This window comes from Bacillus rossius (assembly GCF_032445375.1).
Source record: "Bacillus rossius redtenbacheri isolate Brsri chromosome 9 unlocalized genomic scaffold, Brsri_v3 Brsri_v3_scf9_1, whole genome shotgun sequence".
Lineage (NCBI taxonomy): Eukaryota > Metazoa > Arthropoda > Insecta > Phasmatodea > Bacillidae > Bacillus > Bacillus rossius.
In genome coordinates, this window is record NW_026962012.1 from 3,274,660 (window position 1) to 3,290,326 (window position 15,667).

General features: G+C 35.4%; 2 protein-coding genes across 6 annotated transcripts in view; one reads left to right on the plus strand and one right to left on the minus strand.

Annotated features, from left to right (window-relative positions):
- The window catches only part of LOC134542724 (centrosomal protein of 162 kDa), a 182,226-nt gene extending 170,313 nt beyond the window's left edge, over window positions 1–11,913 (minus strand). For both annotated transcript variants that reach the window (XM_063387199.1, XM_063387198.1), the window contains exons 1-4: window positions 11,604–11,913; window positions 8,209–8,451; window positions 5,080–5,173; window positions 1,768–1,911 (exon numbers count right to left, since the gene is read on the minus strand). In XM_063387199.1, the coding sequence (XP_063243269.1) occupies window positions 1,768–1,911; window positions 5,080–5,173; window positions 8,209–8,451; window positions 11,604–11,645 (523 nt within the window). In that variant the 5' untranslated portion in view covers window positions 11,646–11,913. The remainder of the gene's footprint in view (window positions 1–1,767; window positions 1,912–5,079; window positions 5,174–8,208; window positions 8,452–11,603) is intronic.
- Window positions 11,878–15,667, plus strand: part of LOC134542726 (NAD kinase-like) — a 238,143-nt gene continuing 234,353 nt past the window's right edge. For 2 of the 4 annotated variants that reach the window (XM_063387201.1, XM_063387202.1), the window contains exon 1: window positions 11,989–12,208. The gene's annotated coding sequence lies outside the window, so the exon portion shown is untranslated. Of the gene's footprint in view, window positions 12,209–15,667 lie in introns of all 4 variants that reach the window. The other 2 variants (XM_063387206.1, XM_063387205.1) reach the window with 2 other exon arrangements.

Below are 15,667 nucleotides of genomic sequence, written 5' to 3' on the forward strand. Positions count from 1 at the left end.
TGTTTATTTTTGACAGATGTCATTATAATTGCTATTACAATTGATAAATAACACAATGTCTCAGGTAGATTTTGCTTCTTGTGAAATAATCTCTACAGATGGGGCAGTGTTTGTCTCCAAAATGGGTCTTCTTTCATTTCAAGTACTTTGGCAAAAAGAAACAATTCGTCTTTTTGCAGAAATACATAGTTAATAAAAACTTAAGAAATTTAAAAACCATATATTTAAATTTTTGATACATACAATACAGAGCCACATGAGCAAAAAAATCAGAACACCCCCCCCCCCCCCCCCCCCAAGTTTTTTAAGTACCAAAAAAAAAATTGCAAACACCCAAAGCTCAAAACCACAAAGAATAACAGATGTAGTAGTGTGCAGCAAAAAATGGTAAGTAGAGAATTTCACATTTTTATTTATTAAGCTTGGGTTCACATAACTGTATTAAAATCATAAATGTTTGGCAAGAAGGGGCCTTCAATATTATAGTTGACTTCTGAACAACTTAAGTCCAAATTGATGCACTCAGATGTTATGGGGAAGTAAGAAGTTAAGAGTGAAGCAACACATAATGTAATATTTTCACTTGCAGTACTGCAGAGTGCCTTAGCGCAACACCTGTTTATCTACCCTCTTGTTGAAATGATCCTTAAATTTCTCAACTGGTGAGTAATTAGAATTAGTGCAAGAGAATAAAGCTTTTCATGGTATCAAATACCTGGTGAAACAATTTCAAAACTTTTCCAAGATATTTTAAAATAATCTCTTGTAAAGATTTTCGATACAGAGTGATTTTTATATACAAAATAAGCAAAATTAAACATTAGAAAATGTAATAAGAAACAGATCTAGGTATATACTATTTGCAGGAACATGATTTAATTGAAATATTTACTATGCAACTGTAAAATGAAGTGAGGCATCGAAAGACCAAATACAAGTTAGCAGAAGATTACTGGAAATTAATTTTTTTTGTATTTCCATCACTGTTACTGTTTATTTTGAGACTTTTTTGTGAACCGTCCTACAGTTTCCTTACTTATTTGTGATTTTCATGACTTTTGTGATCTGTAGATACCCTCCTGATAAAGTCTAACAAATGAAGTAGGCCATTTCTGGTACTGGTGCAAGTAAATGCATTACAAACTGCTCAATTGAAAAAAAAATTACAGAGATTTTAGATTTTAGATTTTTCTCTGATTTTTTACAAAATTTTTCTCTTTTTAAAATTCCCTGCCCGTTAAAGCATTTTTTTTTTTTTTTTCAGATCTTCTTGTAAAATGTAAATAAAAGTACTCTACTGCATTAAATTAACTAAGTGTGGTGGTTGACTTCCATGATTCACGAATTGAAAACATAGTTTTGGGTGAGTTACCACAAAGTTCTGAAATGGTCATGGTGCTTTATTCTGCTAGATGTTTCTCTTTAGTTTTTTTTTTTTACTTTGAAAAATGCTGGTTAAACAAGCACTAAATGACAGAAGAAAGACAAACCTAGTCCATCAAAAAATAATTTCCAGTTTCTGTTGAATACTATATAAAAAATTACTGTTGGTAATTCAGTGTGTTGTACTGACCTACAGCAGATTACGTCACCATTAAAAATTAGTATATTTGAGTAACCATTACACGACTTTCGAGAATTTCAAACACAATAACCCAAAAAATATACTGACAATACATGGGCCTATTTACTGAATTAAAGGTAGACCAAAAAGTACACAATAAAAATGGGCATTTGATAGACACGTTTTCTTTTCAATTTTCTTACCAGAAATCACACTGCCGTTCTTTCCGGAATGGCATGACAGGTCTTCAGTTGTAGCTACATAGGACTTCCACTGTGAATCAATACTTTGTTGCATGTCTTCATACTCTTTTAATATCTCTTCAACACTTTTATCAGTACCATCTCCTAGAATAAAAGAACATAAAATCTCCAACTTCTCAAAACCTGATTCTTGCCCTATAGATTATGGTTCTGTTTAACGGTGCTAGCTTAAAACCAAACTATGGTCAGGATGTGTTTTTAACTTATTTAACTCGAGGGACTGTCAGTAGTTCAGAGGAGGGAAGGCACATTACAATCCCGTGCACAGCAAGTCATCGCCTCCCAAGTACACTTCCCAATCAGATTGATGGCAAAACCAGTACGGTTTATGTAATTGAATCATGATTTATTAAAATGGCATCACACAAAACTAAGTTCTGACTATGCCACCATTTCAGACTAAAGTGTTGCTCACGCTTAGATCGCAGTACAGAGAAAATGGCGACCAATGTTGCCAGATTGATACTAACCAGCTTGTTACCTTTAAAATTATTAATTTGTATACCATCATTATTATAAGATTTGACGTTTTTTAAATTCTACTATTTTTTACAGTTTTTTACATTCTGAAATTAAAAAAAAATATTAGTTATAAACACCAATTATTATTTCATAAATTTTGTTAAGTAGATTTTAAAAAAATTTCATTACATTATAAAGTTGTGTCTAAAACATTAGTGCTCTTTGGGTACATCTGGCAACACAGCACTCAAAAACAAGGACAGCTCTAATGGCAGGACTCGTGCATTGAAAAGAGAGAGTAAATAAATGCCCATTTAAACACACAACGCCATTGCAAACTAAGGATGAGAGACACTATAGTATCAATCAGGATTTTCTTTGAACATAACCATTTTAAAACTATCACATGCACCATCAATTTATGTTTATTATATACATAATAATTTAAATTATTTATTTATTTCCCCAAACAGTTAACTAACTCAGTGTAACTGTTGCCCTTACATAGATCACAATTCAACTATATGGGCTCGAACTAAACAGGTGTTAACATCATACTGGGTGGGCCGAAGCAGGTTGTCACACATCTAATGATTCTTGAGCTGGCAGTCCCTGGAATAGGAGAGGGTTTAGGCTGCGTCAAAATAACTGGCACACATCATGACTTAATTATATTTGCCCTGCTAAGTAACATCGAGTCTACGAACTTAAGCCAGATCTACAACTCCTTGACTCTATGTCTAAGATTAGTCCAGAAAAATACCAATATTCAACCCCCTCCCTCTAAAGTCCATTGATCCTGTCAATGGATTTATTAATAATTACTTTTATATAAACTACTATTACGCTTTCACTGTTATTATATTGCAAAAACAGTGACATTCTGCACTTTTTCTGTATTGTTGACGGCTTGTTTGTGCGATTGTTGCGCCTAATAACGTTGGTCAGCACGGAAGTTCAGCCAATCAGCAGCCGCCTTTACAACTTCAGCAATTTTTGAACTAAGTAACTGAAAATCCTTCCAAGATTGTGGTCCTCGACAAGATGAAGCTAACGTGAAGCACGGAAATAAATCTGAAAGTGTTAGCTGGATTTAGTAGCATCTAGTTGCTACTGGTGCTAACTTTAAAGTTTTAACTGTACTAACTTAGTGTGTTAGGGTGTGCTTAGAGAGCACTGTATTCAGAAGTGAAAAGTGAAAGAATAGTTTACCACAGAAAGTCTTCATTACACACATACACTACAAGCTAAACAATTTGACTGTTAATACATGCTGAGCATGTTATTTAAAAGCTATTTGATCAACTTAAAAGAACCACAGTGTATTGCAAACGCAACTTAAAGCTTAATTAAATATATAACATTTTATACCACAAGTGAATCAATATAATGGTAAAGTTAAACTCTGAACTAAACTGACTCTCTCTCTCTCATTCAGTGGTCTTGGTTTTTTTGTCTCTTTGCTCCACTGTTTTAAGTTAGCCGCAGCGAATCCTTTTAACAAATCAGTTGAATAAAATAAAGTGTTGTATCATAATTGATTCCAACCTGAAACTGAGACATTATTTAATACTTTCGCTAATTTCATGTGCCCTTCCTATATCCAATGCACTAGCAAGCTAAATTGTGTCAAAGCCTTAAAAAGCCCTGGTTTAAAAATATGTCATACTGTTGCTGACTTGACATCAATTAGCATTTAATGTCTTAAACAGACGGAGAACAACTAAAAATTTTGCGTGTCACTCATATTATGTATTGGTCAGCACAAAGAGTATAAACAGCTGTAATTGATATTTTACCATTATAAAAAATTACACTACATATTTTACTTCAAACTTACTTCTCTGTTGAGTGTTCTCGCCTACCTAGTCATAACACATGTGCATATGTTCACCACTAGTAATTATAGCACACACTTGTGGATCTGTCTGCCAGAAAGTTGTTATACAGTTACTATTGACTACAGGTAGTAGTAATAATGATAGTTTGAAGGCAGAGAGGGCAGCATAAGGCATCCAACAATCAGTAATAACTTGCTTCACAATTCCTCAGCCAGTAACTCCACGGTTGAAGGTGCTATGACCAACGTTTTACAAGCACTCACTCTGCAGACACTCATTATCCCTTCCCTGTTTGTTAACCCCTCCCCTCCCCTCATAATACAATAAGTATTAGGAAAGGACCAAAGAAATACGGTCAAACCTCAATAATACAAACCTGAGGGGACCATAATTTTGACACTTGAGGTGAGAAAATGTGGTTTGTACTAACTAAACTATTAAAAAATTTAATCTAAATGCATATAATTTATAAATAAAATTAAAATCCAGTTAAAAATATTTTTTTCTCATTTACAGCATGCATAACATGCCTAAAAAAAATAGTATCTGCACCAAGTAAACTTGCACACAAATTTATACAGCACCAAAATGAACTTTAATTAGGGATTGTAAAATACAATTTTAGAATGGCTACACTTGTGGCTATAAAAAAAAATTGCATTCCTTCTTAAAGGAATTAAGACAGAAAAATAAAGAAAAGTTTTGCATGTTTGCATTATAGCACACTTGCATACTTTCACTCACATACTTGCACATTGCACACTTTTATACTTGCACACTCACATTCTTAAACATTCTATACCTCTATCTGTGAAGTTCCAATTTTAACGAGTGTGGCTGCATGTGTTTTTGTTTATGTATATAGAAATAAACAAACAGCCCACAGCGTGGCACTCCAATCAAACTCTGTGCGACAGTAAAGTGCCGAGAGTTGAACTCCGCTCGCTACCTGCGCTCAGCTGCTCCTTGATGCTGCTGAGGTCATCGTCCGTGAGGTCACCTTCGCCGCCGACTGGAGTCGTACCCTTGCCGCTCTTCTGCTCCTGATTTCAGGACAAGTTGCAGTGATAATTTTGAGCAAAAACCCATGATTTTAATAATAAGTTAAATTGTTTCACTGAGAAAGAAATCATGGCACACTCAAAATCCAAGATAAGGATTTTTTTTTTTTTTTTCACTTTGTTACACATCTACAAAGTTAGTTTTCTCCTTAGCTGTGAAACTACTTTCTACCACCCAAAAGGCAATTGAAACAATAAATATTAAAAACAAAAACATATATATTATCAAGACAATTCGTAACAGAATAATGTAAGAATTCACCACAAAGAACACCAAAGTTACACAATTATACTACAATTTTTATCTAAAAAATTACAAAATTTTATTTGAATACTTAATATTACGTATACATGATGAAATGCCACTAGCATCACACAACTAATTTTATTATTTTTGAAGTTATATTTCTTAAACGAGGTTCTCACATTTGACATTTTCGTTACTTTCTAATGCTGTGGATGAGGGGGAAAAGAACGAGAGAGAGACAGCCGGTGAGCGATTGCTCGATGGCACGGGTTTACACATGCCGGTTACTTTCAAATACTTTACATACTTTCTCATACTTTCACAACTCGTAATTTGCAACTCTAATCTCTCAACTCTGAGGTTGGATCCATCCAGTGTTAGCATCAAAATTGTGACAATATCTATAGACTTTTCCAATAGGATTACTAATCATATTTTTAGCTATCATAAACCCATTGATTCATTGTTAGATTCTTTGAGACATGGACAGACACTAGTAAAAGTCTATTTCAACGCATAATCATGAGTGTTTTAAATATTAGAGTACCCTAAAAATTTCCTATCTCTCTTACGGGTGAAGTTTCACTTCTGAAGCAACTGGTGGCCATGCACCAATGTGTTTTTTTTAGAATTTAAAATAAAGAAGGCAATCTTCACAAATTATTATACTGCCATGATAATACTGTTATGGTAGGAAAACCCTACCTAACGAGAATTTCTTCGCAAGATAAAAACCCACCCTATCTCCCTTGGCAACTCTGTTCAAGTCGCTGCAGGAGATAACAATACATTCCAAGGTACTTTACATTTTCTCCGTACACATACAAAAGGGGAACTGTAAATAATCATCGAGGGACAGAACAACACTTGGTAAACACGCCAACTAACTCCACATAGCTAACACAAAGTTACAGCTGGGTTTAGCTGGTGACGAGCACAACAACAAATTGCAATACAACTGTTTAGACCACATTTAACATAAACTGCCATCTATCGACATTCGGCACAACCAGTGGCGGATACAGAAAAAACTCTAGGGGGGGAGGAGGGTGCTAAAACACATCTTGAGCCATAGGTGTGATAACAAATCATCAGTCATTTCAAGCAAAATATTTAGTTTTTATCTATAATAATGAAGTTGTTCTGTGTAAGTGTATGAACACATTCGAATGTGCACTGTATAACGTAGGCAGCGGAGTCATGCCCTCATTTTGCCCTGTACCACGCTTGGTACTGAGCCACCCGCGTCAAGGATGTTGCACCCCCCCCCACCCCCCCCCCCATGTATATCTGCCACTGGGCGCAACTTCCGAAGTCTATTGACAATGGTATGTCCGTTTACTGAATATTTAATTTGATTGAATTTATACTTTACCTATCGTATTTATAATATCACTCCAGTTCTTTTTTATTTTATTTCTATTAATTATCCGCATGTAAAATTAAAGTTGATTTTATCATTATGCCAAGTAAGTATAACTTCTAATGGACGTAGATAAGTACACGCACCCATTTTTTTTTTCTGGAGGGTAGGTTTATGAAAGGTTAGTTAGGTTACATCAGCAACCTTTCAAATATTCCAACAACAAAAAAAACCCGCAAAATATTTTGTGGTGAGTTTCTGGGACATGAAGCTAGAAACCCCACATTTAACCACTGAGCTAAGCTGTTGCATATTTACTGAATGGTGCATTTTAATTCATGCTACGAAGTTGCACTAGAAAAGCAGCGAGCGAACTTCTGATATGTTCGGGGACTGTTCGGGAGTCAAGTAATGTTCAGGCTTCCTCGCGAGGCATGCCGGGACCACGTGAACTACCAGCCCCTCCCCAAGCCAAGCTGTAATGTCACCAAAATAGAATTTTTTTCAAAAAAAGTACCACTCATTATTAATTTAATATTTTTTATGCAGTAAGCACACACATGCATTGTGTGTGTGCCATTGTTTCCAACCTAAGTGCAGTGTTTTCGATATAAAAACTTTGAGAAGCCAATGATTTATCCTGGATTCTGTTTTTTTTTAAACTTCAAAAACCTCTAGTAAATAGGCAAGAATCTATCTTTTCTGATAACTGACAAGTATTTTCAACTCTGACTGAAACAAAATCTTTCTTCCCAGGCATCACTCTAATAATTTCATCACGGTTATAAAAATTTCTCACTAAAGTCACTGCTTCCTTGTCAAGAGTTTCTTCTGGTTTAGGATCTAGTGTTCACAGAATAACGTTTTCAGACATCAAGTTTTGTTTTCCCACTTTTTTTTTTGCCATGTACAAGGAATACCAAACTCTTTCTGAACTTTAACTGCAGTCCACCTTTTTGGCAAGAATGAGAAAATAGTTATTTATTTCACTTGGAACCTTTGCTTGTGAAAATTTATCTTAACCTTTTGACAAGACTAGTTTTATCCCTCAATCTATCCTTTTCTGGTGATTCAACAAACAAATAGTTTGGTTTTTAAAAAACAAGCATTAACCTTACCTGGTTAGTATTTGCCATATTTTTTCTGACCAATTTTTTTTCTTTTTTATAGGTGTTTCGCCAATGAGATAGTGACTTATTCAGAAGATGAAGTAAGGTATCAGGATCAATAAATTCACTGTTGTCATAATTTCTATGACCAGCTGTTTCCTATGACTGTTCACAGAATAAGACTTCCGGTTGCACTCAAGTTTTTTTTCCACACTGTTACCTATGTAGCCCAAATATGATTTCAGTCAATGCAACAGGTAACAAGATACAGAAGAGCAAAGTAATCCGAGGATGTTACCTTGCACTGCTTTTCTTTCTGCAGGAACTCAACCAGCGAAGACACAACATCGGAACGGGAAGGGCTCTTTGACGCGATGACGCTGCCAGCATCCTTCAGCTCAGAGTGACTGGGTTCGCCCAGCTTTTTGGGAGGATTTTTCACCCACCACAAGTCCTTGGGCTTTGCTGGTGCGACCTTCGCCTCAGGAGTGGAGCCGGCCTTGCCCAAGCTGCTCCGAGCTGTATTCTCAGACGACAATGGCTGAAACACAAACAAGATGTTGAGAATCCCCTCACCAAAAATGATTTCCTCTTATCCGAAGATATTAATTTGTTTATGTGTGTGTTTGTTGAGTTTTTTTATTTAGTTTACTTTACTTTAAATTGCCATCATTAGATAATTTTGTGTATAAGTTTAAAAAAGATATTTAACATGCAATGTTAAACATAAACATTCACAGTATCCACACAAATCTGGCTTTCCAATCCTAATTTGAAATTTCCCTAACCAATTTTTATTAAATAGTTTACCCAATTTACGATTTTATTAAAGAAATACGGAAAATCCAGCCTTTACGATCCTCTCAACTTTCTTTATTACAAATACAACTTTTCATAGGCCTATGCCCTTTTATAATGTGTACAACTAACTATACACCCACACAATCTGGAAAAAAAAAAAAAACTTTCAGTCAGGGTGAAGGCAAATAGGAGCATTAACTTTTCCCTCAAATTGCTATTATGGGGACCTTACATGACTTTTCCAGGATTTCAAGTATACTCTGACTTTCCCTGACAAAGTCCAACATCCCTGACTTTTCCCACCCCGATGATGATTGAAATCTTATCTACTATATACTGAAACCACTACTTGATAAAATGAGTGTACGTAAAACATCCAAAAAATAAAATGAAAGAAAAGTTGCGCTAAACCCAAAATTCACAAATAAATGTATATATTTACTGAAATATATGATGAATGAAATATAGAATGAAAGTGAAAGTCCAATTGCGAGCGATAAAAATAATCTAATCTAATTATATAACTTAATATTCATCTACAGAATAGAAAGAATGAGCAATCAAGAAGTCTTTGCGTGTTCTCTTAGAGCTGTTTCTTTGAGGAGCAAGTTTCAGATTCACTGAAAACAGTGAGTTCAAAACTACAAACTCAAAACTGGTTTTCTAATCAACTATTATTTGGTCCCTGAAAATATTTAGAAAACAAAATGCATACATGCTGACATCTATTTTCTAAGCAGGTCTTTCTACCCACCAGAGAAATGAAAAATATCGCTCTGACATAGCTACGAATTGCTCAGTGATTTCCTTAAAACGTGAAGGTATTATATCGCAAACAAGAAAATTGTTAAAAAAAAAATCAGAATCTTTGATAGCGAGATTCAAAATTGCCTCACCGACCTGCCTCAATGAGCAGATATGCCTGCTGACTGCCGTGCTCATCTGCACTGCTTCCTTCACAATGACAATGCTGATGCCCTGCAGGCAAACTTACCACTATTGGCAGAGTGATCGTGACTTTATTATGAGCGTTTATTAGTTATTGCTGTATGCATTTACAGGAATTTTATTTTTTATGTTCATATTCTAGCATTAATATATAAATACATTTATAAAAAAATAATTTATTAAAAATAAATGTTGAATTCCCATTTTTTACTGCCCCTACACACATTTGTCAAGCCTTTGAATGGTTTGCGTTATTCGTAACAGCCAGTAGCTTGCAGTGTTGAACAGCAGCTCATCGGCTTGCCGACCAAATTAAAATTAATGAATTTTCTCCACATGGCTCTGCCCTGCAGATCTGCTGCAGATCTACAGGCACAAAACAAGCAGGTTGGCCAGTCAGATGCCAAGTCATCTGCTGACGGTTGGCATTGCAGACGGCCGGCACTGCTCAGACCCTAAGGTGACATAACACTAGAACACTGCAAGGATGCTTGTTGGCTGTCATCTTCCGGGGTGCAAGCATCGCTCCCGCGGGCTGTGGGCCAAGAGTACCCTGCCACCTTTGTGACCATCAAAGGCTGGCAGTGCCATCTTCTACCAACCACGACCCGCGGGTGGCAGAAACATGATCCCAGTATCAATGTACTCTGGTTACTATGAATAACCAATAGCAGTCCACAGACTCGTTGGCCGGATAGGACGGGGCCTTTATCACTGCTGTTGATGGTGAAAGGCAGTTCGGATGAAGATTGGCGCGCAGCAGGAAGCAGTCTTGTCAGCAAAGGTACCGCAGGGGAGCTCTAGGTGCACAAGATGCGAAGAGTAGCGAAATATGGGCTGGAACTTGTGGGGCTGTGGAATACTGCAAGCGCAACAGAACAGAACAACGTTGGAGCTTGGAGGGGGAAGACAACCGAGACCTTCAACCATGGTTACTGCAGCCTACAGTGGTGCCACGAGCGGTGCAACCTTCAACCATCTCGAGAGTTTGAAGAACCAAGGTTTCAGGCCCCTCTCCTACCCTGGCATGAAAGGTGGCCATTGGCTGATTGTGAAGGAAGGTGACAATAGAGCTATGCCGGGCTGCCTGGATCTCATGCTCCCGCAGTTTGAGCCAGTTTTTCTGGCTCTACTGCCCACCATCCAGAGCACTTGAACTCTTGGCTCTTCCAGTAACAAAGGTGAACAGAATACCTGCAGCAGCACATTTTTTTAGGTAGGCATGGGCCCCTTGTAACACAATCCATGATTGCAGAACAAAATTAATGCAGGCCGAAAGGCCCAACCATGCATGACAGCTTTTTCTGCCCCACCCAAATGTATCACCTGGATCTTTTCCCTCTAATTCAGTAGTTATCTGCTTGCTTTAATGCATGTTCATTGATCCCCTCTTGATCTAGCCCAGGGTTTTCCCTGTATCTATGCTGGGTTTACATGAACCACAGTAGCTAGCATTTGGCTAGAGCTTTCAAAGGGGCATCAGCCATGGATGGCCAATAAACCCCAGTAGCACAAGATGCACTTTGACCTCTGCCGCATGGTTTATACCCGGCATGTTTAAGTTGTATAGGTTTTAAGCCTGAGAAATCTTGGGTCCTACCCAACCTGGACACTTCCCACACTTTTAGATTAACTTGGGCTAGGAAAAAAAATAGCATGAGTGCTTCAGTACAAAATAAATATAAAAAATATTCTATGGCAAAATCATTAATTAAATAAGAATGAAAATTTAAGTCAAATTATTCTGGTTTTAATTCATGTACATATAAACTCTATGCCTAAGCTGTCAGAGTTGATTGTAATTACTGCATTTGGTCTTATTTGTTAATGTTACATTTCACTAAATATTGTTAAATTTCATTTCGAATCTTGCGTCCAAACCTAGTCGCAAACAGATAGATTTTAGTGCGAACTTAAAATACGCGGCAAAAAATATAACCTTACCTCGTTCATAAAATTCTCAAATTGCTCATCAAACGTTGCCATTAGAGGCTGGGCAACACTTATATTTCAAATCAATATTTTATTGCTATTTATTTAAATGCCGATTCCGTCAAATGCCACACCATGTAAAATTCAAACAGTTTGTTTTAGTAAACAAAACAGATATTCATTGCAAGGCAACCAACGTATTTTAAGCAACGAAACAAACTCTCGTTATCAAAATTCGTTTGTCTATTGCAATTATTTTTTAACGTTAAATACGTAAAACGTGTTGAGTAAAAAACTAAGATTTCGTTTCCCGATACACATGTGTTTTCTTTTACTGATATTTTGTCTTAAGAGTTTTCATATTTTAGAATATAAGAACGCCGTGATCGGCCAGCGACGAGAGTAGTTTGACGGGTGGTAGACGCCTATTAAATATTCTCGCAGGTAGAGGAATGTGTTCAAAGAAATTTTAAAGCCGTGTGTAAGCGTCTGCAGTAGCGCCTGCAGTTGTTGCGCGTATTTATAATTTTTTTTTATTTTACCAGAAGTATAAGTAAAATGCGTTTGTGACGCGTAGTGCGGTATTTAATTTTTGAACGCAACTTATTTCGACTAAGGTAATCCAATATGTGGTGGTGTGCAGTATAATATATCTTAAATTGGTTAAATATCTATAATTAAATAAATATATATATTTTTTAAGAATTTATGTTAAGACTAGCATAATGACAAGGTAATATTTTATTCCACCCCGCCCCTGTCTCTTGTAATTTTTTTAATGTATGTTACAAGGTTGTAGCATGAAATTTTTATTTTGTGCTCAGTTATCTTTTCACGCGGATGTGGTTTTTTACCTTCATAATTTTACATAAGTTTTATGTATACATATTAATAAGGACTGCGTGAAATTATTAATTAATTACAAATAACTGTACAAACTCACCACCGGATTAAAAATTGCGGCGTTGGGTTCTTAACTGAGGAAGTCAGGGATTCAAAGCTAACTTATCCTCAGTGTGTCCTCACAATTCAAAATCGTGGGATTTGCTGATTTGTAAGGTAGTACCAATCGTAATAGTATGCGAGCGAAATCCATATTTTATTTGGACGAAACCCGTTCGAAATTTAGTGCTTGGCTATATTTATATTATGTTCTTTTTTTAGATTTAAATATTTCGATTTATGAATTTAATATTGTGGGGGACGTGTTATGAAGTCTTCCAACTAGTAAATTTAATAAATTTATTAAAGTTCCCTTGAATAGGACTCAGCAGAGAGGTAGTAGGTAGGTAGGTGTTGACACTTGTACGAATCAGTTTCGGAGATTTTGGTTCAATGTTTGGAATGTGCAGAAATATAATAAATTAGCAGCGTTGTAATGTTTTCAATATTTAGTTAGTTATATGTAAAAAAAACCGCTAAAAATGTAGGAGAAAAATTTTTCAAAGTTATTAAACTTGCAGAGAAGTGGCGAAAAAACTGAAAGGTATGATTGACAATAAACACGCACGACTTTTTTATTCCAATTGGGAAAGGGTTTCAGAATGTCTGATATTATGAACAACTGTCGTGCTTTGCCACTTATATTGCTGTGTTAAAGACAGTCATTTTATTTTAAATTTCACAAGAACTTGTTTGGCTATTTTTGTGATGTATTTCTAATGATATAAATAGATAGACTAATATTAGATGGCCGAGCTTCACTTGAAAGTATCTAATTACAATATGTTCAACTGTATTACTACGTCGCATAAAAAATTTGTATAGCTTAATTTAAAAAAAAAATTAATAAATTATTTTTGTTTCAATTTTAACGGTATTGAAGACTTTCAAACAAAATTTGTTTCAGTATATGTAAACTTAAAAGGTACGGACACACAGGGTCTTACGCAGGGGTTATATCCTTCCCCATTCGAATGAAATTCTGCCAACGCTCATGTGGACTCAGTTGTCATTCGCTGGTTAAGACAGTTGGGTTGTGGCTGTATTATGCGGTAACGATAGAATTTAAAAAAAGGCTAAGCAAGTTGTTTATAATTACCCTGACATTTTAAGTCACCTACGTGAAATAATCATGATTATGCCTAATATAAACGTAAGCCGTCCTTCATCGATCGAATACTGGTGCGTGGCTGTCGGCCATACAGCATCTCTCACTCATCATCCAGTGCAAACGAGACCCATAAACACCACAATCAACATCCATTTTCACCCTCATAGAAGTATTGAATATATATAACGTATATATATATTCAATGATAGAAGTGACGCGTTAAATCACATATCTCATTTGATATTTAACCTATGAAACGAATATTAACGTACGAACTTGGTATGCAGAGCGCCGGGCAGGCATCACAGTCGCAATTGCTTTCACTGGGATTCGAACCCATGTTACCGAATCTCTTTCACTTATTTTCTCCAGGGCCAAAAAACCGTCCAGGGCCCCGTGCTATCAGAACCTGCACTGGGCCTTTGTTACCATAGCACCGGCGACGTGCATGTTGTTAATTCATTTGTAGTCCCCCTATATATCTCTATAATAATACGACTTTTTTTGTATGTCTGTCGTTCACCTAACGTGGGAACAGTAAGGCCTAGAGGCGTGAAATGTTGTACATATGTTTTTAACTTAAATTTTATTTGATGTTTTAAATATTTTCGAACATTTTTTTTCCCGTCAAAAATTTCTGCTTTTGATCATCTTCAAATGACGATTTTCATGTCACTACCTACACCTACACCTCGACGGCATGAGTAAAATTAAGTCGGTCTCGTATTTCTTTCTTGATTCCCGGATGTTTGGTGAATTTAAAACTATTTTTTGATAATCTTTCTCGGTAATATATAATATATATATTATATATTATATATATATATTATATATATATTATATATATTATATATATTATATATAAGTGCATCAGCAAATCTTAGTTTGAAGCTATAATTGTCAAAAGTATTTATTATACATTTCTATATATTTTTAAAAAAAAAAAAATGAAAAACTGATACGTCGAATAAATCATTTGTTTTATTTATTTTCTTTTGCTTCACAGGAAATATACTAAAATACTTTTTTTTCCCTTATTAGTGTATTCCAAAGGACTTTAACAAGTTAGAATTATGTGAACATGATTATCTTAGGATATAGTGTCGCACTAAGTACTTTTTTTTAATTTAAACTCTGAAATTGTTTAAATCGTGTAAAATGGTGTCAAGATAAAATATATAGGTTAATCACGAAACAAAAATATCGTAATAATGTGTGTACATAAGTTTATAGTTGGTCATAGAGCAGCACTAAGGAAAGGATATTTTGATCACTCTTTATCAATACTAACCCTCACTTATTCATTTGAATAGTGTGTATACTCTGCTTAAAGAATAAAGTAAAGAGTCAGACAACTGTAATATTCATTGCAGATTTTTGTCGCAGCGTTTGCTAAAATTGTTTGGATTTATTTACAGCATGTTGAATTTCCATAGTTTATTCCTTTTTTTGTTTTAATGCAGTCGTATGAGACGGTTAACATTTCAGTTTTGATTCAAGCTCATAATAAATTAATTGGAATTTTAATACTTCCTTTCTACCAGGGCGACTCTAGAATTTGAAGGGCATAATGTTTTGAAGAGGATCCTTACTGTTAGGAATGGGGCGTTTGGAATAACCACTCGGTTCTCTGCCAGAAAATTTTAAAACTAAAGTCTTCCAAACATCAAATTTTTTAAAGCGAATCTACAACTTAAAATTTCGTCGATAGTTTTGATAATTTATCGTAGTAATTTTGATATTATATTCTGATAATTTATCCTCGGGTTAGTTTGATAAGTTCTTGCGATCAAATTCTTGTGAAATCGTGTCTTTATACAGGCCAATAAAATATTTTTGTGATTTTTTTTCTTCTAATAACGAAATCATGAATTAAAATAGGTGCTGCTCCCAGCATTTTATACTACACGCTAATAACAATTTAATTTTCCTTTTTCCATAAATTACCGTGTTTTTAACGGAACTCGAGGGGAAAAGGCAGGGACCCTGGAGTCGCCCCTGCTCTCTGCTATCATGGGTGTAT